At 50.4% G+C, this 26124-nt stretch overlaps 1 protein-coding gene across 1 annotated transcript in view; it reads right to left on the bottom strand.

The window, feature by feature from the left end:
• Nucleotides 1-3723: 3723 nt before the first annotated feature.
• PCOLCE2 (procollagen C-endopeptidase enhancer 2) overlaps nt 3724-26124 on the bottom strand; it is a 321396-nt gene continuing 298995 nt past the window's right edge. Inside the window, exons 8-9 of the mRNA XM_085633604.1 lie at nt 7634-7801; nt 3724-4257 (exon numbers count right to left, since the gene is read on the bottom strand). Coding sequence (XP_085489730.1) covers nt 4127-4257; nt 7634-7801 — 299 coding nt within the window. The 3' untranslated portion in view covers nt 3724-4126. The remainder of the gene's footprint in view (nt 4258-7633; nt 7802-26124) is intronic.

Below are 26124 nucleotides of genomic sequence, written 5' to 3'. Positions count from 1 at the left end.
CAACACCAGGCACAGGACCGCAGACCAACAAGGGACCGAAAGACCCACACCCAAACCAGGCGCAGAGCGACCCCAGACAAGAACACCAACAGACACCCAAAGGTGACCCCCAAGAGACCACGGCCTCCACGGGTGGAGCTGGACCCAACCAGGCAGAAAGTCACCACCGACCCCCCCCGAAAGGGCATACGAGGGGCCAAACACAGGGATGGCGAGGCCAAGACAGACAGAGGCAAAGCCAAGGCCACACCACCAGACCAGACGACCCAAGGCCATACCACAACCCAAGGAGGGACGAGCCAGGAGAAACCAAAGGCACCCAAACCACAGAGAGGGAGGATTCAGAAGAGGGCAGAAACTGAACCCCAGCAGACCCCGCAACCGCAGAGCCCCCAGAAGAACAGGGTCAAGAGCCACAACAGGCCCAAAACCAGCCTTCGGAGCACAGCGCACAGCCAGAAAATACACAGCCGGAAGGAGCGCAGGAAACCAAAAGGCCCAAACTCAAACGACAAGCCCCAAGGGAGAATAGAAAGGAGCAAGCCATCACCTGAGGGACATCCGAAACCAGGCCAACAGCAACTAGGCACACCAGGAAGCCAACAGCACGAGGCAGACCCAGACAAACACCCAACCAGGAACCAACCAAACCCGACGCAGCAGGACACCCGAAAGCAGGCAAGAACAGAAGCAGTTAGATGCACGTGGCTGAAAACAGAAAACCGAAACATGGCACACACCCCAGGCAAGCAGACACCAAAACACACAGGCCGCCCCACCAACACCCCTACCAACCAGGCAGAAGCAACAGGGGAGAAGTCAAGGAGCTGTAGAGGCAGAGGCCAAGGATGACCTACAACACCCAGCCACCATCAGCGATAAACGAACCGGCAGGAGAGAGGCAGATGACCCACAATAGAGGCCAAATCACACAAAAGGAACCAAAGAAGGGAGAAGTAAACCACACACAGCACCCAAACCTTACCAGCCAGCCCAAGCCCCACCCACAACCTAGCGCTGGGCAACAGGCAAACAACAACACTGGCAACCAGGCTCACCAAGGGCACCACCAGCTCTGCACCAGAGTCGAAAGCCAACCCCAGACACCCACAGGAGACCAGCGTGAGGCAGCTGAGGCACAGCACACCAGCGCCAAAGGCCACCCCAGACGTTCAAAAACCATCCGGGAAGGCAGGCGCCACAAAAGACCAGCAACTCCCACCAGCCAGCCCAAGCACAGAACAGCAGCAACACAGCGCCGGAAAAACAGGGAGCAAGCAACAGGGAAGGCTGAGGACCCCAAAGCCCGAGCGAGAGAGCCAGAACAAGAGACAGGCCATCACGCGGAACTTACCTCTGGGGAAGGCAGACACCAGAACACACAGCCTGCCCCCACCAGTCAGCCCAGAAACCGACAGCCAGCACATCACTAGGCAGAAGGCCATCCAGAAACACCCCCTGAAAGAGAGAGAGAGACAACAGATACCAAAACATCAGACAAAGCAACAGGGATGCCGAGGCCCCAAAAGGCCAGAGAGCAGCCAACACCAGCAGGCAACTCCAGGCGGCCAGCCTGGGAAGGCACCCAGAACACAGGCAAGGGCAAAAACGGTCACAGGAGGAACCAGGACCGGCAAAGTAAACCACTATGCAGTACTCACCACTGGGGTAGGCAGACATCAACACACACAGCCTGCCCCCACCAACCAGCCCCGGCGCCCTCCAACAGAGCAGCACTGGGCAAACAGGAAAGGCCTGCAGCATCCAGCTGGAAATCCCAGGCACTCACCCAGCCAAGAATCAACCAGGCACGATGACTCCCAACTACATCAGAAAGAGACATGCCAACACAGGATGGAACTGTGCAACAGAGCGCAGTCACCACAGTCCCCCATTGTTCCAGCCATTCTACAACACAAAAGCATTGGGCAACTCATGTGAATGGCATCAAACGGCTGGCCGGAAGGTTCTCCAAAGGCCTTGAGAGTTGAGACAGCCGTGTCCCCTCTCCCCCTGGCAGCGCACGAGAACCAGAGCACCCAGGGAGGAAGGCGACAGGAAGAAAGGCCAGAAAGCAGCCAAAAGCACACCAGCCAGCCAGGAACTCCAGGGGCATCAGCCAGACCAGCCCCGAGTCACCCCACAGAAGCTGCTGCAGCGTGTCTTCCAGACCGACCCAGCCACAGGAAGACGCGACCTCCAACCCGGAACAGACCGGGATAACCGGCATTCCATCCACAAAGGGCCGGCAGCCAACCAACGCGGCTTCCGGTAAGCCCAGCAGGCCAGGAGACCTTGCAGCAGGACGTCAACGACAGCCCAGCAGCCCGACGAAGACATCTAAAGTGCAACAGGGAAGTAAACCCAGCAAAATCCATGTCCCATTCTGTCGGAAGATCGAAAAAAAAGAACAGGTGGAATGCTGGGTTGGTACAGCTTATGTACTCCCAGCATTCTCCTGTTCTTTTTTTTGTCGTGGAGATGGTCATCCCCACTTTGTCAGGAGTGGGACGAGGACTGGATGGACCGGGAGGTAATGGTCAGTGGTCTCTTCTCGGACATTACAAATTTGCATACATAAATGGTGAGTTTTCGAGCTCTGCCTCCTGTTGAACTGATGGCCTTTTTTTACATGCATATTCTGCATGATCAAACAAAAGCTGTGTAAGCACATTGAGTACTGTTTTCTTCATAAATCAGGCCCATTTTGTGAAAGCATAAAAGTAACTTTTTTTGTGGTTATAGAACTATTAATTGGAAAGCATCCTCAAGTCATCCAAGTCCACAAGTTAGCATATATGTTCCTTGTTTTCCAAATTTAACATTTATCCTGAATGCATATAATTTTTAAAGACAAATATTGCCTTGTGCTTTTACCGGAAGGAGAACCCAGATATTTGAAAGCATTTTGTGGTTGCCAACTCAATGATTTCAAAATCACAGATTTTCAACAGCAAAACAGTATTTTCTAATATACTATGCCACTTTTGTGATTCAGAACAAAGTTTCTGATTCGTAAAAAGGGGTTTGAGACGTATCCTGAATCACAAATAGGAGGGGGCATGAAATTGCGAATTCAATTGAGATGTATAAATGGTTCATGACTGCGATGAAGGTTGCAAACCACTGAACTCATGGAAACGTTTCACAAAGGGAAAGCTGCCCCCATTGAACAGCTTAGCCTTTGAGAATTATGTCAGGCTGCTTCGGGTCAGATGGCCAGTAGACCAGTGGAGCACCAGGTCCCTTTGAGGAACAGGGGCTGCTTAAAAAAAATGTTTCCTATTTCTAATACAAATTGAAAGGCTAGTAATCTGCTGTTCCTTTCAGGCCACAATCCCTATGTTTGTAACCATCACAGTGGGTCACCAACAGTGAGCTACCTAATTAATATTCATTGGGGAGGTCACTGTTTCTGTGACCCCACCCAACAAGAGTTTTGCTATGCAACCTATTAGCTAATAGGTCGCATCACAAGATTTACAGACAGGTGGCAGAAAGTCAGTGCACAATTTGGCTCCAATATTTGTGACCCGCCTGTAAGTACATCAGGCCCTGTGTGTCTTGCAGCTCCATCCTATTTTCTACATCACTTACTGGATCCCATATTGTCCTGCAGACGTCAATGATCCACATAGACAGAGCCCCGAAGGCAGGCATTCTGATGCATCTCTACTTGGTCGAAGGCCATTTCCCAATGTAGTGCTCAATGGCCAGTGCACGTGGTTTTAAATATATTTTATTAAGCAGAGAATAGATGGAAAAAGAAACACTATATAAAATAAACTCAGTTGAACAAAATACTTAAACAGATAAAAAAATTATATTATTATAAATATTGCACTAGAAAATCCTCATATTTTACACAAATATATAGGCCATTTCTATAAATCCAACTTTTTGAGGCAATTTTAAATTAACAGCTTGAGTAGTCAGAATTTTGTTCAGTTCAGCTTAAGGGATCGTGAAACATGTAAAGGCAGGTAACATCCAGTAAGTCTCATTGAGAGTAACCAGTAGTTTAGCAGGAAAGGGCTGATCCCAATAGCTTCTTCCCTGTGCTTGTGTGCTCGAAGAATTGAATTGCTTTGGAGTGAATTTTTTTGTGATCGACCACAGTCACATTCTAACATCGCCTGTTCTTCAAAGAATGTAGGAGCTTCTGGTTCTTGGTCTTGAAACTCAGGACAAAACTGTTAGGTAAAATCTTTGCTCTCCCATCTTCCTCCACTTGTCCCATAAAAATGTAATTTAAACCTGTGGAAAGAAACATGTAGCATGAAGAGATATATAAGGCACTTTATAAAACTCTGTAGACACACTGGGATTGTTGTGTATATATGGAACCATTTATAGGTAGATGTGGTGTTCAGTAGCTTGCTGTAGAACAAGTAATAGGAATGTTAGATTACAGGACACTGCAGATGAAATTTGACCACTCACCACCATTTACTGTGAGCATTCCTTTGTTCTTTTCTATGAAAAATAAATACGTGTGGTTGATGTAAGCTTTCACTCCTTGTGCTTTGTCACTTTAGGTCCTCCTGCCTATGATTAGCACCCATCACCTGCTGATGAGGATTAATTGGGTAGAGGGTTTTTCCTGTTGAAGATTACTGCTGCACAATTGTGCTGAAACGTGTCACCTGGTAAATTTGTCTTGCTTACTGGATATCACAAAGTAGCAGCACACAATGAGCGCTAATGCACTATTGTGAGATCAAGATTCTTGTCCTACAGGGATACAGATTTCATAAGGAATCTTTTGTCTGGTATAGGATTTTTTACGAGTGGGTTGAGTTCTTTGACTGAGGGTCTTGGTGTTTTTCATAGGTTTTGCAAATCTTTTAAAACAGGTATTTTCCACGAGGTGAAAATATGCACATGATTAGGACATTTCTCTGCATTGATACATTTTTAAGAACTATGGAAACTTGAAACCCCTTCGATGAACAGGCTATCCCTTATGTTTTTTTGTTTGAGGACTTGCTCAGAGGAAAATATTCTTACAAGGTAATATAATTAAATGTATATACACTATTCTCTTTTGTAGAGCTCCAGTGCAGCCCCGATGATACCACAAAGTGCTTTTTGGGGGACGATATTACAGGGGAGTGGATAATATTACTGTCTTCTAACAGGATGAGAGCAAAACTCGATGTTGGCCACAGGAGCAAGGTCTGCGAAATTCTACCAGCTTTGTGGGTTTACAACATTTTTTTGCTTTCATTAGATTTTCCTTTTGCAGCTAGACTTTGTTGTCTCTGAGACTTGCGTCTTTTTTTAAATACGGCTATTGGAGTACTGTGACTGAGCTCCCAAAAGGCCAAGCAATCCAATTCATAAATAAAACGACATTTTTTGAGGTACGCCCGGCACACCATTGGTAGATTGATACAAGCAGCAAGGATTTCCTCAGAGAACTTGCAGTTTATGTACAATAAGTAGCCAACCAACAACACAGTTAAGAAGTAAATAATTTTAAATGCTCAGACCATGTTAGTGATAATGACAAAAATCGCATATAAATGAAGACAATTGGACAATGTGGATCAAACGTCGGGAAACGTATCATAAAAGGCACTCAGTTTCATCTATGGAAAAATCCCAAAAGTGAACTATATCAATTTGTCTTCCCTGCTGTCACCTGAGACCTAAGCATCTTCAATGCCAGTTCACAAGTGACTACAAACGTGTAGCAGTTAGTTGTTAATAACAAAGTTTAACAAAGTTTGCTTCCTTTAATTTTTAGCAAGGGAAGGCTGGAAGCGGTAACTGAAACAGCATGCACTGTTTTAATGAATTGTGCAAATCATCCTATTACAGCCTCAAACTTCCTACCAAAAAGTTCAGAGTTGGAAAAAATGCTTCCCCTTTCTTCAGGTTCCATGCAGGTTCTCACTTCGGCGTGGGTTGAGCTACTTATTTTAGATTATAATCTAGTCAACCAATGGCGATTTTAGTAAAATTCCCAGGCTCCCGGATACCAGTTTACCAGTGATACAATGTGTTTCCTTTATGGGGAAGTTTATTCGGTAACTAAACTGTCCCAGAGTTCTGTGACCCCAAATCCAAAATGCTCAATCTCTGTCTCCGCTATGGGAAGATCTCCCTTACCTCCCAATTTTTAGATTACTGGCATTCAAACAACATCTTCGCATTTGAGCCAACGCTTGGCCAAATAATCCTCTAGGTAATAAGGTGTCCACACAGCTGTTTGAAAGAAGACGTCCATGACTATAAAGGGACAATGCTCATGCTAAGCATTTCATCTTACCCAAAAGGCCCGTTAAACATAACAGCTTTCCAGGGGGAGAGAGGGGAGCCCATTAATGGGAGAAGGTACAGAGCCTAAACATTTGAGTCTGCTGAAATGAAGTGCTAAGGAACATGAGCAGCCAAGAAACAAGCCTTTGGGTTTATTGCCATGAGGCAAAGACAGCTGTCCTGCACCCAGAGCTAAACTATCTACCAGATCTGTCACTTCATCTGGGTCCCAAGAGTTTCTGTGCAGACTGAGCAGTGCCATCAGTGTAAAACTGCCATCGGAGACCACCGCCCTCGATCAATCGGGCCAGAGGGAATAGGTGGTTGGATCGATGTACTGGTCTTTCCTCCTCTGCTCCATTCTGTGTTGCTCTCTCTCACATGAGTGCGTCTCCCCTGCCCCGCTGTGCTATATTCACCCTTGTGTGCTTCTTCCCTGCATAGCTTTCTTGCCAGTGTGCTTCCCCCCAAATGCTCCAATGTTCCTCTCTCTAGAATTGTGAGCTCCCACCCCACGTATTGGTTTCCATATCCGCACCTTCTATGTTGCTCTTCCCCCCCACCCCTTCCCTTGTTTTGCTTCCCCCCACCTACCCCTCAAAAAGCAAAACAATACTGTTGCACTACTTTTAAAAATGTTATGTACCACTCCCACTAGGTTTTGTCAATTAAAAGAAAAAAAGAGCAGAAGTAGTTTTGCAGGCACGCACCTGAATCTTGCACGTATCTACAAATTGATGTGGATGGACGCGCCATAGCGCATTTTTTGGTTTGGTTTTTAGCCACGTCGCACAGCATTTAAGATGCTGTACAGAGTTGCTAAAAATCATTGGCAAAGGAAATATTTCTCAAAGGTGAGACCTATTGGCTTTCCCAGTGCTTTTAGTTGGCAAAACATTTATAATCAGAATATGGAAATCTCATACAGGACCTTTACAAATTGGTTACTCTGAGAAAATCTTTGCTACTTCACAAAAACTGGACAGCTCTGTAGAGATCTGTGACTTTACTGAAATTGATGGACGTGCTGCATTCTCCCTTGCCTCTTTCCTTTCATGTTGTGTTGTGTCATTGTGCTGTCTTGTCTTTGGTAAACCGAAGGAGAGCCTTGTGTATACAATTTACTCGTATGCAAATCTGTTGTCCTCTATTCGTGATTACTATGTTTATGCTTGTGTTGTTTAAGGTATAATTACTATTAATTTCTTTCTTTTCATGAATTAAGTGAAACTCTAGTTCAAGACTTTGAATACTAAATAAAAACAGATCCTTAGAGAAGCTGGGTATGAATGAATCATTTGTAAAGTGAAAGAAAGGTGGAAATGCAAATTAAACAATGTCATTGTGCGACTTATTTGGTACTCACCTCGCCTGATGAGAGGGCACTGCTTACAGACCACGGTGAGCTTGGCGCTCATATGCTTGCCGGCTTGCTGGATTGCCAGGTTTCCTTCTTTGTAAACATTAATGATGGAAATCGTGGCGTACAGGCTGCCTGTTCGGGTGGCCGTGGAGATAACGGTGCCTGTGATCACTAAGGTGAAAAAAGATGTTTTTGGTTCAGTAATATTTTTTTTGTTAACACAAATTTTATTGAGTGTTGTAGTTTGTTTGCAGCTTATAATACATTCCACCATGTACACATGAGACCATGGGGGAGGGGGAAGCAGGGGGGAGAGGAAGAAGGAAGGAGGGAAAGGAGACGGAAAGGGGAATAAAGGAGGGGGCGACGACCATAGGGGAGGGAGGACATGGGTCATGACCTCAATAATACATCAGTCATCAGTAAGGGTTGTAGATTGTATTTCGAAATATTCTAGTAATTGAGCCCATTCCATTGATAACGGTGTCTTTCTCAACCCTCTATATTCTTCGAGTTGTAGCGCTTCCCTCTCAGCAGTGGCCCACTGTATAACCTCCTTCCGCCACCTCCCCTCACGCGGTGCCTTGTGTGATTCCCACGTCTGTGTGATGAGTCTCTTGGCCAGTATCAAGGTGAGGCCCGTAATACGTCTCAGTACCTTCGCCTTCTTAGGAAGAGGAAGGAGACCCAAAAGACAGGTTTCAGGAGCATTCCACATGGAGCGTTCAGTGAGGCGTGTAAGGCCCTGTATAACTTCTATCCAGAATTCTACAAGAGAGGGGCAGGCCCATAGCATGTGTACAAAATCTGCCTCTGGGCAGTGGCATCGAGGACATTCCGAAGGGGAGGTTGGGTACATGCGCTTTATCGCCCGATGCGTGAGGTACACCCTGTGTAGTATGAACAATTGTATTGTTTTGAGCCGGGTATTTCTGGAGACACGCCTAGGATACTCAAGGATCTGCACCATTCTCTGTCACTAAACTCCCTGGCTATGTCCGCTCCCCATTTATGTCGAAGGGTCAACAGGGAGAGCCCTAAATGGTACTGTATGCCGCGGTATAGCCTGACCACCAGATGATTACCACGACCCATTATGTGCAGTGTCTGCAATAGTCCGAAGGTCGGAGGCTCCTTCTGGTCAACCAACCAGTACTTCCGCATATATTGTGTGATCGTAGCATGTATTATAAACAGAATGGTAGGGGCCGAGTAAGTCTGCGTGAATTGTTGTACAATATGTTTTGGTTCAGTAATAGTGGAAGAAACATCAATGTACTTAATTTTCAAGCTAAAGTCGCAATCACCGCAGTGTTTCTGCTTAGAGACAGAAAACCAAGAAATTAAAGGTGGGTTAACTCCCTGAAACTTAAACTGATACACCCTGCAGGAGGGTAAAAGTGAAATGATATTGCAAAAAATAGAACAAGTATATTTTATGCTGGGGGAACTCACATTGATAAAAACCCATGCCTCACCTGCCCAGGTTTCCAGGGCCTTTAGCCACCTGCTGATGGTCCAGAAAAATAAAAGCTTTCATAGAATGCACCCGCACGCACGTGTGTCCTGGGATAAGGGCTTACCTGTAGATAGACATTGTCACCCCAGAGGGTGACACGCTTGTTGACATTGTGGTTTGCTGAGGACAGCAATGATCTACAGCTCCCCATGGCCTAGGCCTGCATTCTCATGGCAACATCCAGAGACTTGGGAACACAGCATAAGGTATGACGTTTATATCCATTCAATCTGTAGAGCTGTTCTGGGTGAAATAGTCACTCCAGATGTCCTACATAGAGTTCAAATTGAGAAGAAAGCGCTTTAAAAGTAAATATATTTTTCAATATGTGAGCAACTACCAGCATCCCTGTTGATACAGGTAAATCGGCTTTTTGAATGGGATACAAGAGGAGGGAATTTGTGGGGGGCTGTGTAGGAAATATATACGGGTTTGTTTGTGTGGATTCCTTTGGGGTTGTGCTGCCCCCGGTATCCCTTCTAAACAAAATGGCTCGAGTGGCCACTGCTCAGCTTGCATGAATCTTCTTGTTATAGTGTAACTGGGCAATTTGGGAATATTGGGACGAGGGATGAAGCTCAATGTAATATTCACCCTTGGCCTGCAACATAGAATAGATACAAGACTATGTTGGAAGGATTACCCCCCTGACTGTCCATCCAATTACCGCCATCTATAATAAGTTCAATATATAATTGTAAAGGCAGCTATACCAGTACCTAAATGTGATACTGCAATATATGTTTATTGTAAAAATAATAAATGAAGTTTCCAAAAAATAATAAAAATCGGCTGCTCGACACTTTCAATTCATGTTGATTATCCTGTTGGTGGAAAGCTGGATTTTGTTTAGTTGGAAAAGACCAGTTAACTAGTCCATTTGTTTGCTCTTCAATCTTGAAAAACTATTGAAGGAGCACACCTTTAGGAATAATCATAGAACCATCCTTGGCTGCCAGACATTCCAAAGTGGCACTACGAAACAGTCTGAATTCACCCCGAAAAAATTAGCCAGAATCTCGGCCCGAGGTGACTTTGAAAAAAAAGCATGAGACTGGGGGGGGGCTTTGGCCTAGCTGGGAATGGAGTAAGATGTGTCTCATCTGTCCTCTGGGCCCCCGTCAGAATCCTGAAGGCATCCACGCACTGGAACATCCTCGCCAACCATCCCCTGCACCTGGGGGAGAGGCTATTTCACACCTTTATTGCATTCCTGGAGATAGCACTGCACACTTGCGGACAGGTCCTAGCAGGGTCTAAGCCCCCCTCTTGAGAAGTTGTTGCCTGCAGACTGTGGTGCCGGCGGCGGAGAGGGAAGACCGCTATGCCCAGGACTATTGGGAGGCCTGCCTGAGCCCTGACACAGTCAGTGGGGACCCCAGGTGAGCCCGCCTTGACTTGCCTCTTGAGCCTTAAGGGAGCCCGGTGACACAGTTCGAGGTCACAGAGCTCCCATCTTGTGGGGCTAGGTGCTGCGGCAGGCAGAGATGGGGTGGCGTTGCAGAGGGCCCTGCCTGAAGAGAGTGCCAGGTGATCACGGAAAGTGGTGGCCGCGCGGGCAGAGACAGAGCAGCTGAATGACCCTGGAGGCAGACGGTGCTGGACGATTGAAGAGAGCGGGTGAGCCCCCTAGCCTGATCCCTTGATGTCCACTGCACAGACGAGCTGCTTTGACTCTGATCTTGCCCCCCGAGGAAGCAGGGCCCTGTGACTGCAGCTCTGATTGGCAATGCAGACCCAGACAGCGCGGAGGCTGCATTGAGTAGGTGAGCCTGCCTGGTCCTCTTTTGGCTTCCTGGGGTGCCATTACACAGCTCGACTGGCCTGGAAAGCTGCGGGAGGATAGACCGCAGGAGAGGTTGCTCAGCCTTTCCTTCTAACTGTCACCCTGCCTTGGGCACAGCCCCAGGGGCCATTGGTGGACAATACCGCCCAGTTAAACTATGCTAAAGTGCAATGAAGTGGGGATTGCCTGGGTTCAGTGGGCACACTAAACTTCAGAGACCTAAGTGACCCCTCTGCTACAGCTTGTACCTGGGACTTGTTCTATCCGTGCAAAACCTACAGACTCCTTACGTGGGACGGTCCTCTCGGCCTGCTCACAGTGGCCGTCTTCTGACCCCCTTCTTTTAAGCTCACTGTCCCATGGTCATCTAGGGCCTGGGAGAGAAGGACTAGCCCAGGCTGAGAGAATGGCTGTGCTGGGACCGCACTGACCTCAGGAACATCGTGGGTCTAAGGAGCAAGACTTAGTAGCAATTGTGGTTACTTTTGAAGTCCATGCCTGGCTCCCACTTGGCCGAGGGAATGCTACACCCTTGAGGGAGACGGCGGCCTGTGGACACTCTAACTACTTCTACCGGGTCAGTGAACAGACAGTGGTGTCCAGCTCTACTCTCCTCCGCCTGCCCTGTTCCAGACCGCTATCAAGCCTACACCCCAAGAGCAGGGCAAGTCCACAGCTGGACTTGTTGAGTAGACTTTGTCATAGTTAGAGCAAAAGAGACATTCAGACCTAACTTTGGTCCTTATCACTTGCCGCCTCGGCGCTCCAACACCCTGCCGTGCCCCAAAACTGCCAAAGACAATCGAGTGACTCTGGAGCAAAGGCCCCCACCCGACTTTGAGATCTCGGCTCCCCCTTCTACACTCATGGCTGGGGACTCGTCCAGACTGCCACTCACACAGGACAACATGGAGTGTTTTCTGAAGGAGATTCGTTTAGTAATTGGCTCACTTGAGGCAGACTTCAAATCCTCCGTCAAAGGTATTCAGCCAAGATCGGGGAAGGGTGGACGACCTGGAACGAATGGTTGCTCTGAAGACCAAGAAATGCTTTGGTGTCGGGTGGGGGCACTTGAAGACCAAAAAATAGAACTACAAACTAAACAAGAGGACTTGGAAAACAGGAGCCGTCGGAACAGCATTCACATCAAAGGTGTCCCCAGAGGGCAGAAGGAACTGACATCATGACCTTCACCGCTGAGGTCCTGCAAATGATCCAAGGGGACAGAGGTGCCCCCTCCAGGCCCTGCATGGCCTCTGTTCCTGGATGCCCTGCCTCTGTCCCTGACACACCGATACATATTCACTTTTTCACAGAGAAAGAAGCCATCATGCATGCCTCCAGAGGTGAGGTTGACCTGGTATTTTGGGGGCACACCATTCAGCTTCTGCAAGATCTCTCTCCTGTTACACTACGCTGATGATGCAATTTCAGACTAATCACTGACAAGCTACGAGAGATGGACATTGGGGACACCCCTTTGACCTACTCTTCACATGGATGGTAAATGGAGAGCGCTATGCTTCCAGGTATAGGTGAAGAAACTGTTGGAACTCGCAACTGACAGACAGGACAAAGACGCCTCCTGATCTCACATGCCCACTAGAGAAGACCTGTGACCTATTTGTACCATAGTGCGACCCCAGTGCCCACACCAGCGACTACAAGAGGTGGCGTCACAAGATACTAAGCGGTATATCATCTAGCACCTTCCGAACATGACAAAAGGACCCTTCCCCAGCACTTTTCACTTCCGGCGCCTTGTAAGACCATGATTGTTGGATGTGGGGGCATATGCCTTCCCTCTCTGCTGAGACCTTTCCAGGCCTTGGGCTTGCTGCCACAAGGAATTCAAACCTCGAGCTGCAAGGGCCTAGAGGCAGCACTGACTATCCCCACAAGTTCTGAACCAGTGTCTCTTTGACGGCCACCTCCCTACGATTCACACCCCGGGAAGGTGACTCCTCAAGTGGGAATTGGGTATATAGGTGCAGATTCCTGCTGTAAGCGGATGACCATGTTAAACCCACTTGGTCCTCTGATTTTGGTTGCTATTGTTTGTTTTTCTTCCTTAGGTCGACCACTGCTCAGGACTATTGCTTTCACATTTTGTATGATGTGCAGGGCATATACCATTCCTTCACCAGCAGATACATGACCTGCCTGACCCAGATGTGAACCCTTAGGGTGGCTCTGCACCGTGGGGACACCCCACTTATTCTAACACTAGAGTTGAGGGGACATGGAGTCCCCTTGGCCTCTACCCTCTGGTCTGCGGTTGCTTACCCGTATGCTGCTTACAGATAACTCTACCCATGTGAACTAAATTGCTCTCTCTCAATGTATGGGGCCTCAACTCACCCTACAAACGCAGGCAGCTACTGGGCTAAAGACTGCAACATGACCCAGACATCCTTCTCCCTCAGCTGACTCATCTTTTAAGGGCAGACACCCGAAGTATCTGTTGTTCTACTGGGCATACACCTTTACAAAAATTTGGGGAGTGGGGGTTCTCTTCAAGGTGGGCTTTTGCATCTCTATCTCCAAAGTGGTGAGGGATAGAGAGGGGTGGCTCCTGGCACTGCACATGCATAGGGGCACAATGCCTTTCACACTCCTTAATATCTATGCACCCAAACAAACACAAGACCTTTATCTGAGATGTGTACTATGCAGGCGAGGAGGGCAACAGCTTTGTTGGTGATGATCTTACTCTAGTATGGGACCCCGACTTAGACCTTAGCACAGACGCATATCAGGGCACTGGGACTATGGCCGCTCAACTTGAGAGGGACATCACAGAGCTGGGACTAGTAGAGGCTTGGCGCTATAAACACCCTGATAGCAGAGACTACTCATTTTACTCTCATGTCCATACATCATACCCACGCATTGATCAAATGTTTTTTAATTCACTCTCTCTTGCGCAATCTCGAAATAGCAGCTATCTTGAACATCTCAGTCTCTGACTATGCGCATGTAAATCAGGTTTGTTATCTGCCGCTACCCCACTTCACAGGGGCCCACCAGGATGGCGACTACCCCAGAGGCTCCACCGGAATCCAGTTGATGTGGGGGAGATCTGTAATGGAATTGTTGACTATTTTGCATTGAATACCCTACCCGATACATTGTTGCCGGCCCTTTGGGATGGCTTTAAGGCTTCCATCAGAGGGGTGATTGCCACTATAGCTATTGCCAGAGTGAAAGAAGAACGACTGGTGGAGACTAACCTGAAGACAGAGATTACATTTTTAAAGAGCAAGACCACTCCACTCCAACTCGATGCAATAAGTGGCAACTCGCTATTTTGCGCAGTCAAATAAGGGCTCGTCGCATCAATAGAACTGAATGCCCCCTCTTAGCTCTCAAGCGAACTATTATGATGGGGGAAAAAGGTGGGCTTGATGCTAGCCAGACGGTTTATTCAAGAGCAGGCTAAGACACACAGGTCTAAACTCCGGGTGGAAGACGGGGACTGGGCGATCTCCGAGTGTGACAAGCAACGGGCATTCCATGGCTACTACCAGTCTCTCTACGTGAGCGACAAAGTATCTCCAGCCCTGAAAGAGGAGTACCTGAGTACTTTTAATTGGAAACCCATTCACCCCCGACATGTGGAGCTTCTTGAGGCCCGATCATCCTAGGGGAGCTCCACAGCATGATTCAAGCCCTTCCCCTTGGTAAAACTCTGGGTCCCGATGGGTTCCAGTCAGCTTTTACTGGTTGTTTTTGCCTGACCTGCAAGACCATCTGCTTCAGCTGTTTAACTCCTTCACGGAGTAAACGGGCCTTATGCCCACTATGGTGGCAGCTGAGATATCCCTTACACGCAACCCAGGGAAGGACCCAAGCCAATGCTGTTCCTATCGCCCCCATAGTGCTCTTTAACACAAATGCGAAGATCTTCACCAAAATTCTGGCAACTAGGATGGAGCGCTACTTGTCAGGTCTTATTGGCCCTAATCAGGTGGACTTTATTTGTGATCGACAGGGGCGGATCAGCGCCACAACATCCCGGCCTGCCTTCTTTCACTTGGTGCGGAGAAAGCCTTTGATAGGGTGAGCTGGTCCTTCGTCAGGGCAGTCTTCGGCACAATAGATTTGGGACTGGGAATAACAGTAACGATTATGGCTTCCTATGTCACCCCAACAGCTACCATCTGGTTCAACGGGTGCCACGTGGCCCCAGTTAACATTCCCTCGGGCACACGTCAAGGTTGCCCGTTGTTGCCCCTCTTGTTTTCCCTCATGGTGGAACCCTTAGCCATAACTATTTGCCGCATGGAGTACGTGGTGGGCATCCCCTTTTGGGGTCGGACTCACAAGATCAGTCTATTCGTGAATGGCCTCTTGCTCTCTATCTCGCAGCCTGTGATCTCACTACCAGAGATTGGTGCCTGCCTTGCCAAATTTGAAGCGGTATCAGGCTTCAAAATTACTATTTCTTAATCCTGTGTTCTTAATTTGACCAAACCCCCGCAAGACCTCCCTGCCCTACAAGGCGTAGTACAATTTAAGTGCTCCTCTTGTGCGATTAGATATCTAGGTCTCAGTCTGACTCCTAAGCTGTCCTCCGGGACACAAGCCAATTGGCCGCAACTTCGGAGATTCATCTTGGCAGATCTCAGGTGTTGGAAACCTCTCCACATTTCCTGGCTGAGCCACATTAATGTGGCAAATATGAACGTTGTCCCGCTGCCGTTTATCTTTTCCAGACCTTGCCCACTCCGATTCCCCAGTAGGATATCCTTTGTCTACAAAGAGACATCAGTTCCTTTATTTGGAATGGGAAGCAGCTGAGGGTCTCTACCTCCCTACTGATGCAGCCACAGGACAGGAGCAGACTGGCTTGCACCAAGCTTCTTGAATATTATTGGGCTGCCCACCTATGGTACATCTCGGAGTGGGTGGTGCATGAGTGTGAGAAGTGCTGATATCACATGGATCGTGCTCATTAACCACATGCTCCACGCTGCACGACAGCTTGTCACACTAGTGTGGAAAAAGACATCAGCCCCTTCCGTTGCTCAGTGGTTCACTCACATATGGCATGTTCTGGTGAGGGAACAACTCTCATGCAATCTAACACACACGAGGCTACATTTCAGCGTATCTGGTGCCCATTGATCCATTACTTAACCCGCTTGGATCATACAATCCACCAAAGCTAAGGGTCTTGCAACTCTTTGACTGACCCCCTTCAAGGCTTACACCCGGTGCTTGGACCCCCCCACACTTATAATAACCTCGACCTCTACCTTATTGAGGGGTAATATTCCAGCCCTCAAACTCACTCAAACAGCATCGACCAGAAGTTGTTACAATTTGATGTCTTTTTTGTTGTTATCTTTCATCCTTTTGTTTCTTCTTCTTTTATTTTGTGGCATGCTATGCCATAGATGACCTATGAGTGCACCTGCTCACCCACTGCGTACCTTTCCATTTTCTTGCAGCATTCTACTGATGCCACCTTATGTACATTGACTTTGTGCCAATTGGTCCTAAGCCATATCATGCTGGTCTCTAACAGTCATGTCGTACTTTGTTGCACCTAACTGAAATTGCTCAATAAAAAGATTATGAGTAAAAATGCATGAGACTAAAGGTCACTAAAGGTGTAACAACAACGGTGCTTCAGTGATTCTGCAGTATTCCATGTCACCTGTGGTTGGATAGCATTAAAAATGTTGAAAAGCCTGAATATACTAAAACAATGTTTTCTCAGCAGCCACTTCAGAACGAATACTAAGGCCCAGATTGAGCAATATTTGAGGAAGCAAGACAACTTGCTGCACTGCGTCAAACGGAGAGGGCAGGAATGCACCATATTTACCAAGATATGGCACATTCCTGCTCTCTCACCGTGCTGGCGCACTATGTGTGCACCTCTGTGCCATGGTGCAAGGGTGCTTGTGTTGCAGGCAGGAATTTGTTTCTGCAGAAAGGGAAACCTTCCTGCACAAAAGCAATCCTTAGAAAGAGGAAACAACAAAGAGAAATAAAGATATCGGGAAGGCATGCAATTTTGACGCATTCTCAGGTTTACTTGTCTTGGAAAATCTGGGACCGCAGCAAACTACATAGGTGGATTATGGGATCACCCTCTCTCCACCCATGTAAAGCCTTCCTAGCACAGAGTAACGCACGGCAGCGGCTTGCGCTGCCTTGCATTACTATAGATTTACCAAGCCACGCAGGGCCACACAAGGTGGTCATGTGTGGCTTGGTAAATCTGACTTAAGGATTGTGTTGCCAGTGCGTCATCCTGCATGATGAAAGGGCAATGCAATCCTTTGAAGAATAAGGGCCTTAATGTTTTCCTACTCTCTTTCCCTAAAGAAGTTAGGGCAGGCGAAAGAGAAATTTCAGGCTTGGATTAGAGCGAGTGAAAAGTTGTAGCTTTGTTGACCAAGCTGTGCAGAGGTTACAACTTTTGCACTTAGGGGCGTATTTATCAAAGTTTTGCGTCATCCTTGTGCCATGCAAGGTAACGCAAGGGTGACACAAAACCTAGATGAGATTTACCAAGCCACCGAAGGCCACCTTGCATGGCCCTGGGGTGCTTGGTAAATCTGGAGTAACACACGGCAGCGCAAGTCACTGCATTGGGTTACTCTGCCCAAGGGAGGCATGCCATGGGTGGAGCACGGGTGTTCCCACACATCCACCCATGGATTTTGCCGCATTCCTAGATTTACGATTAGTGGTTGTCCTGGGAATGCATCAAAATGGGTCAAGAATGATTTGCATATGGGGGCGTGGCCGGCGCAATGGCCGAGTAAGACGTGCTTCGCGAGAGCTCTGACAGAGCTGCTCTGAATCCGGCGAGTTACCTGACGCTGGCAGTCTGCAGGACACGGGAATCCCATGCCCCAGGACCGGAGGCATTCACGGTGGCGGGGGGACGACCCGCGGAGCGCCTGGTAGCCGGATCCCGTGCGGAGCTGCCCGAGGAGCGAGCGAGGCCTGGAGGCAAGATGGCGGCGGCCCCCGCGACCCAGGGGACGGAGCCACGGCCAGACGGAGTGCGGCGCCGACCGGCGAGAGGTAGCCTCGCTGTCCCGGATGCACTAGTGGGGGCTCGCCTGCACGGGTGAGAAGTGACGGGTTGGAGCGGGGGGGCTGGGACGCGTGTTGCCTCCCCTCGGTGCTCCGACGAGCTTTGGACGGCGCCCGCATCGGAGTGCCTCTGCGGGGGGACTTGGCAGGCCTGTGAGGTGAGGAGCGGGGCTATCGATCCGCCAGGCGCACCACTGCATTGCCAGCGCCCTTGAGGTTAAGCGGCGGGGGACACTTGGTCGGACATCTGGTCCTGCGGCCATCAGAGGCCTCGGCTGGACAAAGGCCCGCGACGCTGGGGAACAGGCCTTGGTAGGCCCTGGGCACATCTCTACACGGCCTGGAGCGGCGCGGCTGGACCCTTGTTCCCCCTCCCTCCTTGCCCCCGGCACGAGCGGCGGCCACACCTGAATCTGCGACAGGGGCCACCGTTAGGCCCGCGGAGCGCGGCGCCACCGGTGTGGAGTGGACGTTGCGGCGGCATCCTGCGGGGGAAGTGGAGGACGGCGCAGCCCCCCCCCCCCCAGGGACCAAGAGGCGGATTACTGACAGGGGGCCCGTTGGGGACTGGTTTTCAAGGTCGGAGATGGGGAAGAAGGCCCCGCCTGAGAAACCTGCCCGACAGGGGACGATGGACGACTTTACCCGCACCCGGATGCAAACGGGGGCACCGCCTCCCCCCCCGGTGGCGCGTTCGGACACGGAACTGCTGATGGAGGCCATACAAGCCTCCAGGACGGACATTCAGGAGTCCAGGGCAGCGCTGGAGGTTAAGATCGGGGAGGTGGGCTCCGAAGTCATGCTACTGAGACAGGACTTCCGCAACTTGTCGGAGAGGGTGCAGACGGCCGAAACCCGGATCAGTGAGGCTGAGGATACCATCACCCACCTCCGCAGAGATGTGGCGGAACTGCAGGCATCGCACCGACAACTACTCTGGAAGGTGGACGGCGCGGAAAACAGGGCGAGACGCAATAACCTCCGCTTTGTGGGCTTTAGGAAAGGCATTGAGGGATCGGACATGGCGCTGTTTCTCCGCACCTGGCTGACGAACACGTTCCCGCAGGCCCCATTCTCGAACTGCTTTATGATTGAAAGGGCACATAGGGCGCTCCTAGTGAAGCCGCCGGTGGGGGCGCGGCCGCGTCCCGTCATTGCCCGGTTCCTCAATTTTGCAGACAGGGATCTGATCTTGCGGGAGGCCCGGTAAAAGGGGGCGCTCCGGATAGAAAACACGAACATTATGATATTCCCGGACTACAGTCAGGAGGTGCAAAAACAGAGGAGAGCCTTTGACGCGGTCAAAGCGAAGCTCAGAGACCTCCGCCTTACCTACATGCTGCTTTTCCCGGCAAAGCTAAAGGTTATCTATGATGGGGGTACGCATTTCTTCACCCACCCGGAAGAGGCCTGGCAGTGGCTGGAGACACGACCGACGACGGACCGCCGCCCCGCCGACAGGGAGGAGGGCCGGGAGCAGCCGAGTGGCAGTGGCGCACGTCCCAAGGAGCTGACACTCCGGCAGTCCCGGGGACAGTTGGGGCGGAGAACTGGGAAGAGGTTGCGTAAAACGCCCTGCTCGGACGGTGGTTCGCCGCGACGCCGCAAGAGGGACTCCCCGTCATCCGGAGGGGCTGGAGTGCCGGGATCTCGCTTTAGTTGCCTGGCGGGGAGTGGCAGTTCGGAGGAGGACGTTGAGGATACGACCCAAGGGCCGGGACAGGGAGGGATGGCGCAGGGCTCCATACACCCGCTGGAAGTAGCGATCCGAGATCTAGAGCGGTATGCACCTGATCCTACGGAGTAGCGGAGGCCTGAAACCCAAGACTCCCACTCCTGAGAGAGACTGGTCCAGACAATCTGCCTGATGGAGCACGCAAGTGGTCACACACCCCCCCCCTTTTTTTGTTTTTTGTTATTTCTTGCTTGTGTATATCTTTTGTTAGTCTTCTCATCTGGTCGTTGATGTATGGTGCTCTTGGGCCGGGCAGACTGGGACTGTTCTAGTGTTGTTCCCATAGAGGGCACGAGATAGGTTAACGACGGGTGGGATAGCGAGGGAGGGCGACAGGCCTACTCCGCCAGCAGTCCTGTGTTTGTGGGAAATGGGACTGGTGGGGGGGGAGGTGGGGAGGGGGTGGGAGCGGGGGATTGTTGGGGATTTACAGTTTGGGTTTGTTTGGGGACGGGAGGGGGGGGATGGGACGGTTGGGGATGGCTGGGCGGGGAGGGGTTGGGGACAGGTCATTACAGGCACACACGACACACCACGGGCTTGCCCGCCAGCGGGGTACCCCCGAGACAGTACACGCGGATGGAGTTGCAATGCCTACCACAACGGTGACACAAGGTGTAGCAGAGGAAGGGCTCTCAATCCTAACGTGGAATGTTAATGGGCTGGGTAGCAAAATTAAGAGAGGCCTGATAAACGCATATATTAGGAGGGCCGGCCCAGACGTAGCGTTATTACAGGAAACGCACCTTATGGGGACTAAATGTGGATTCCTAGCCCGGGGTCACTACACGGTACTAGCACATGCGGGCTTTACCCAGGGTTCAAGAGGGGTGGCGATACTGGTCCGAAAAACACACCCGTTTCGAGTGACACAGACATGGACGGACTCACTGGGAACTTACGTGGGGGTCCGGGGAGTGTGGCGCCGAAGGGAGTACACGTTAGTATCGGTCTATGCTCCGCCTAAGCTGCAGGCGTCCACGTTAAAGGGCGTGGCGGAAATACTGCTTGCCACATCAGACACGGTGCAAGTGCTTGGGGGCGACTTCAATGATGTACTGGCCCCGGCATTGGACAGGACGGGAGATAGGGGAAGGGACCGGCCTCTGACGGCCCTCGCCACCACGATGGAGACTCTAGGTCTGACGGACGTGTGGCGTTGGTTACACCCGACGCGGCGGGAGTACTCCTTTTTCTCGGGGGCCCACAGGGTGTATTCCCGGTTGAACTATATCTTCATGGCGCGCCACATGTTGAATGAGGGTGTTCGAGCCGAATATAAAGCACGGGGCCTGTCGGATCATTCTCCCCTTCTGGTGACAGTGGCCCCCCGGGTACCGGGGAGGGGGCAGTGGCGAGTCTCAGTATGGGACCTCCAGAATTCGAAGGTGCTGAAGGGCATTCGGGCGGATGTTAGAGTCTGCCTAGCCGACAATGTGGGCTCGGTGTCGTCGCCGGTGACCCTCTGGGAATCTATGAAGGCGGTCATGCGGGGTAGAGTCCAGGATAGGATTGCAGAGGAAAATAGGGAACGGCAAAGGGAGCTACAGGCGCTGGAGAGCCAGGTGCTTCAGCTGGACAGGGAGTACCTCGCGGACCCGGCACGGGAGACACTGCGCCGGTTGCTTGACGTTCAGCGGCAGTACCGGGATCTGGCTACGGGAGCAGCCAAACAACAGGCGTTGGCAACGCTCCACCGTTTATATGACGTCGGTGATAAGTCAGGCAAGCTATTGGCGTGGCTCAGTAGAAAAGAAAGAGATGCACGGTGGATAGAACAGGTGCGAGATGATAAGGGGAATTTGGTAAATTCCGATGCGCAGATCGCGGAAGCCTTTGCAGGGCACTTCCGGGCATTCTATGCTGCTCGAGACCTGGGCTCGCAAGAGGACGCGCTACAGTACATGTCGGATTTAGACCTACCGACGCTCGCAGATGGAGGCATCAAGGAGCTGGAGGGCCCCTTACGTTAGACGAGGTTAAAAAGGCGCTGGCCAAGCTGCGGGTGGGGAAGGCGCCGGGTCCGAACAGGTTCCCCGCAGAATTCTTTAAAAAAACGGCGGATCTGCTGGCTCGCCATATGTTGGCGTTATTTGAAGGGGCGCGGGGAGAGGGGTGTCTCCCCCCGGATCTTAGATTGGCCACGATCGTCCCGATTTTCAAGGAGGGGAAACCGCCAGAGGAGTGCACGTCGTACCGCCCGATATCGCTGCTTAACACCGAGGTGAAATTACTGGCGACGGTGCTGGCCCTCCGGCTGCGGCGGGTGATCCCAGATTTGGTCCACCTGGATCAGACGGGCTTCCTCCCCAGTAAGGCGACGAGATTGAATCTGAGGCGCTCGCACAACTGGCTACAGGTGGTGAGTGGCCGACGGGACCCTCATTGGTTTCTCTCCTTGGACGCGGAAAAGGCGTTCGATGCGGTGCATTGGCCCTTCCTAGAGGGCGTCATGGAGCGTCTGGGATTCGGACCTGTCTTCCGCCAATGGGTGCGACTACTGTATACGGGCCCGAGGGCGCGGGTGAGGGTCAATGGGGTTACATCGGGGGAATTCCCTATTTGCAGGGGTACGCGGCAGGGATGTCCGTTGTCCCCCCTGCTCTTCACGTTGACGATAGAAGTGCTGGCGGCGCGGGTCAGACAACACCCGGAGATTCGAGGTTTTCGGAAGGGTCCGCTAGATGACCTGGAGGAAAAAATATCTCTCTATGCGGACGACGTCCTTCTGTATGTTACGCACCCCGACACGACAATCCCGGTAATTTTCTCAGAGCTAGAGCACTATGGTGCCCACTCGGGTTACAGGGTGAACTGGCATAAGTCGGTGCTATATGCCCCGGGGGGGCGGGGGGACTGGCCGTGTCTCCCGGACAGGCTCCAGGCGACGACGGAGGGGTTTCAATACTTGGGAGTGTTTCTCACACTAGACCGGACTGTCTCCTACGACAGGAATGTTGGGAGGGTTCTGACCAATTTCGTGGAGGATGCGCAAAGATGGCGTCGGCTGCCGCTTACGCTATTGGGGCGTGCAGCCATGTTTAAAATGATAACGCTGCCCAGGTTCCTGTATGCGTTCCAGAATGAATATTATCCGGTCCTTAGGCGGGTCTTTCGAGAAATTGATTCGGAACTCCGTAGCTTTCTCTGGCTCGGTAGACAACCCAGGGTGGCGATAAAGACCCTGCAGAGGCATCAGTATAGCGGGGGGATCTCGCTTCCCAACATCGAGGCCTACTACTGGGCGGAACACCTGGTATACATTAATGATTGGCTTCACGCCCCGGCAATGCACCCGACGTTTGCTTTGGAAAGACATGTCATGGGCGCCCACTCGTATCATTATTACTTATATGGTGGCAAGGGTACGGGACGGTTACTGATGGCCACTAAAATCACCCTGGCGATTTGGAAAAGGGCGACCCGGGAGATTGGCTGGGACAGGAAACTAAGTAGACAGACGCCCCTATGGCGTTGCACGTGGCTACCAGAACTAAACAAGTTGAGGGGGTTCACGCACTGGGATAACATCGGGGTGTCGACACTGGGAGACGTGCTAGTGAGGGGGGAGCTGACATCCTTTTCAGTGCTCCGCAGGGAATTTGGATTGCTCCCCACGCAGTACTATAAGTACGCGCAACTGCAACATGCTTGGCAGGCAGAAGGGATACAGACGGCTTCTCTGCCCGAATACGCACCACTAGAGGGGAGACTGTTGCAGGAACACATGGTGGAAAGGGCGGTGTCCCTCACATATCGGACCCTCATGAACAATATGCCTGATAATATGGGGGCGCTCCGGGCGACCTGGGAGGCGGACGTGGGTGAGATGGACGAGGTGGACTGGGATACAGTTCTCATGCACCCACGAGAGGTGGCGATTAAGTCCCGGTTGGGGCTGATCCAATTCAATATTCTGCATAGAACGTACTTTGATAGACTCCGACTGTTCAAAATGGGACGGGTGGGGGACACGTCGTGTCTGAGGTGCGGAAGGGAGGTAGGGACTTTCTATCATGTACTTTGGCTCTGCCCGCAGATTCAGGGGTACTGGCGGGGGATCCTAGGGGAACTGAGTAAGGTGCTGGAGGTGCCATTGCAGGAGGTCCCCAAGTTAGTGCTATTGGGTATGACGCATGATGTGGATCTCCCCCGCCCGCTGTTGACTTTCCTGGTGCTGGCTCTGGTGGTGGCAAAGAGGGACGTAGCAAAATACTGGGGGGCGCCCTCGCCACCCCGATTGGAGGAGTGGAGGAGAGGTCTTGACATCTACATGGCGGCGGAAAGGGTCACGTACAAAGCACGAGGCTGCCCCCAAAAATTCACCAGGGTGTGGTCCCGATGGCGGAGGTATCACGGCCTGGAGGGGGGCTCTAGTGGGACGGCGGAGTGGAGGGGGCCGGCATGGTTCATGGATGACGTCTACAGCCCTAGGGCACGGACAGTGGTGTATACTGCAGAGGCTGGTGTCATCCGCAGCATAAGTCCGAAACAGACTTTCTTGGTGATGAGAGAGGGGTGGGGGCGGAGGGCGGGCGAGGTGGGGGTGGTGCTCAATACTGACCTGTTTGTTTGGTTGTTTTACTTTGTGTGTAGCTGTAAACCAAAAATGCCAATAAAAATGTTTATAAAAAAAAAAAAGAATGATTTGCATATGGCTGGGTCTAAACTGGGGTGGCGAAGTGAGCAGAAGAACGATGATGGATTTAACCCAGATCTGTGACTGGGGGTGAGTGTCTGAAACGTTTCAGTGCTCCGTCCATCATCTTATTGTATTTACTCTAAAAGACCTAATTTTTATTTAATTTTACTAATGTGGCATTACTGATTCAAATGACTGCACAGCAGAAGCCATGTTTTGGGGTGAAACCTTCTTGAGTGAGTTGATGGGGATGATGACTAGGCTTGAGAGGAGATGTTTCGATTGGTGAATGAATTTCAAGTTGAGGTTGGCAGAAGAAATCTGTGAGCTGATGAAAGATGATACGCTGGTCAAGAGTTTTTGCTCACTTGTTATGGAAGAAGATGTGATCCATGATGAAAGGTTTGGTACACTATTCTTGAAGTAATGAAATATTTTAAGTGCATTAGCAGTTAAAACTCTGGGGCCTATTTATGTAACAGTGACACTACGCAGCGAGTCACCCTGCTGCACTGTGTTACAGAAAATGGCCAGGAATGTGCAGTGTTTATTACAATACAGCGCATTCCTGTCCTTGCCCCAGCGCTGCCTAGTGCCAACGCAGGTGTCCTTGCACCACGAGGCATGGGTGCCTGCGTTGCATGCAGGATTGTTTTTGTGCAGGAAGGGCCTTCCTGCACAAAATCAATCCCGGAGGCATATTCCTCTATGTGTGCTGCGTATGCAGCACACATAAAAAGAGGAAGTAACAAAGATAAATGAAGATATTTGTCCTCGTTTTGCCTCACCTGGGAAGGTATAACATTTTGGTGCATTCTCAGGTCTACAGAGCAATTGTAAATCTGGGATTGCTTCAAAATCCATGGGTGTTGCCTGCAAACACCCACACAGCGCCCTTGGAACGCCTTCCCAGGGCAGAGTGACGCAATGCAGCAATTTGCACAGGGCCAAGCAAAGTGACCTTGCGTGGCTTGATAAATCATAATTTAGGGTTTGCGTCGCACATGCACTACATTGCGTGGTGCGAATGCAATGCAAAACCTTGATAAATAGGGCTCTCTGTTTTTAACATTGGGTCAAATCATGGAGGCATTCATACAACTGTGGATGGGTTTGCACTGTATATGCTAGTCTGATCCATCAAGCGACAATCCCAGCAAGAGCTGCTGCAGTTTGCTTGAATATGAAAGTCTGCTCCGGAGACTTTCAGAACTGTTCTCCGGGGTATATGTGGATCTTGATGTGGACAGAGAAAGCAGGCTTGGTGGAATCTGCAGGTTAAAGCGAATGGATGAGCAAAGTGGTTTCCAGCCATAACTTGTATGAGTCTTTGGTTTGGGAAGGAGTAAAAACTTTGAATAGCAAATACCTGCAAGAGTGTTGAGTAGAATCAACACAGCTGAACCATTGGTGGCCAGGTGTTTGGGAAGGGTATCTGCTGCTTCTACTATTGCAGTTTTTGTGGCAGGATATTGATAAATGTTTGCTTGTCCATAGTCTAACAGGGCATTATAATTTTTGAAATGGGTTGGTGACTACTGAATACCAGAATATAAGAAATCCAGGGTAGTGCTGCCTCTGCCCTGAAATTATCAGATCTCTGTAGTCTGGAGGAGGTTTCTTGTTTCGATGTTTGTTAACAGACCTTTTTGGACTCGGGTAGGTTTCTACATTTGAAGTATGTTGTATACTTGTTTCAGATGGATAGGGCCCACACCTTGTGATAAAATATTTGGCCTACTTTACCAAT

Source organism: Triturus cristatus, chromosome 11, assembly GCF_964204655.1.
Source record: "Triturus cristatus chromosome 11, aTriCri1.1, whole genome shotgun sequence".
Taxonomy (NCBI): Eukaryota; Metazoa; Chordata; class Amphibia; order Caudata; family Salamandridae; genus Triturus; species Triturus cristatus.
The sequence above is the reverse complement of the archived record's forward strand: the minus strand, read 5'-3'. Positions and strand labels throughout refer to the sequence as shown.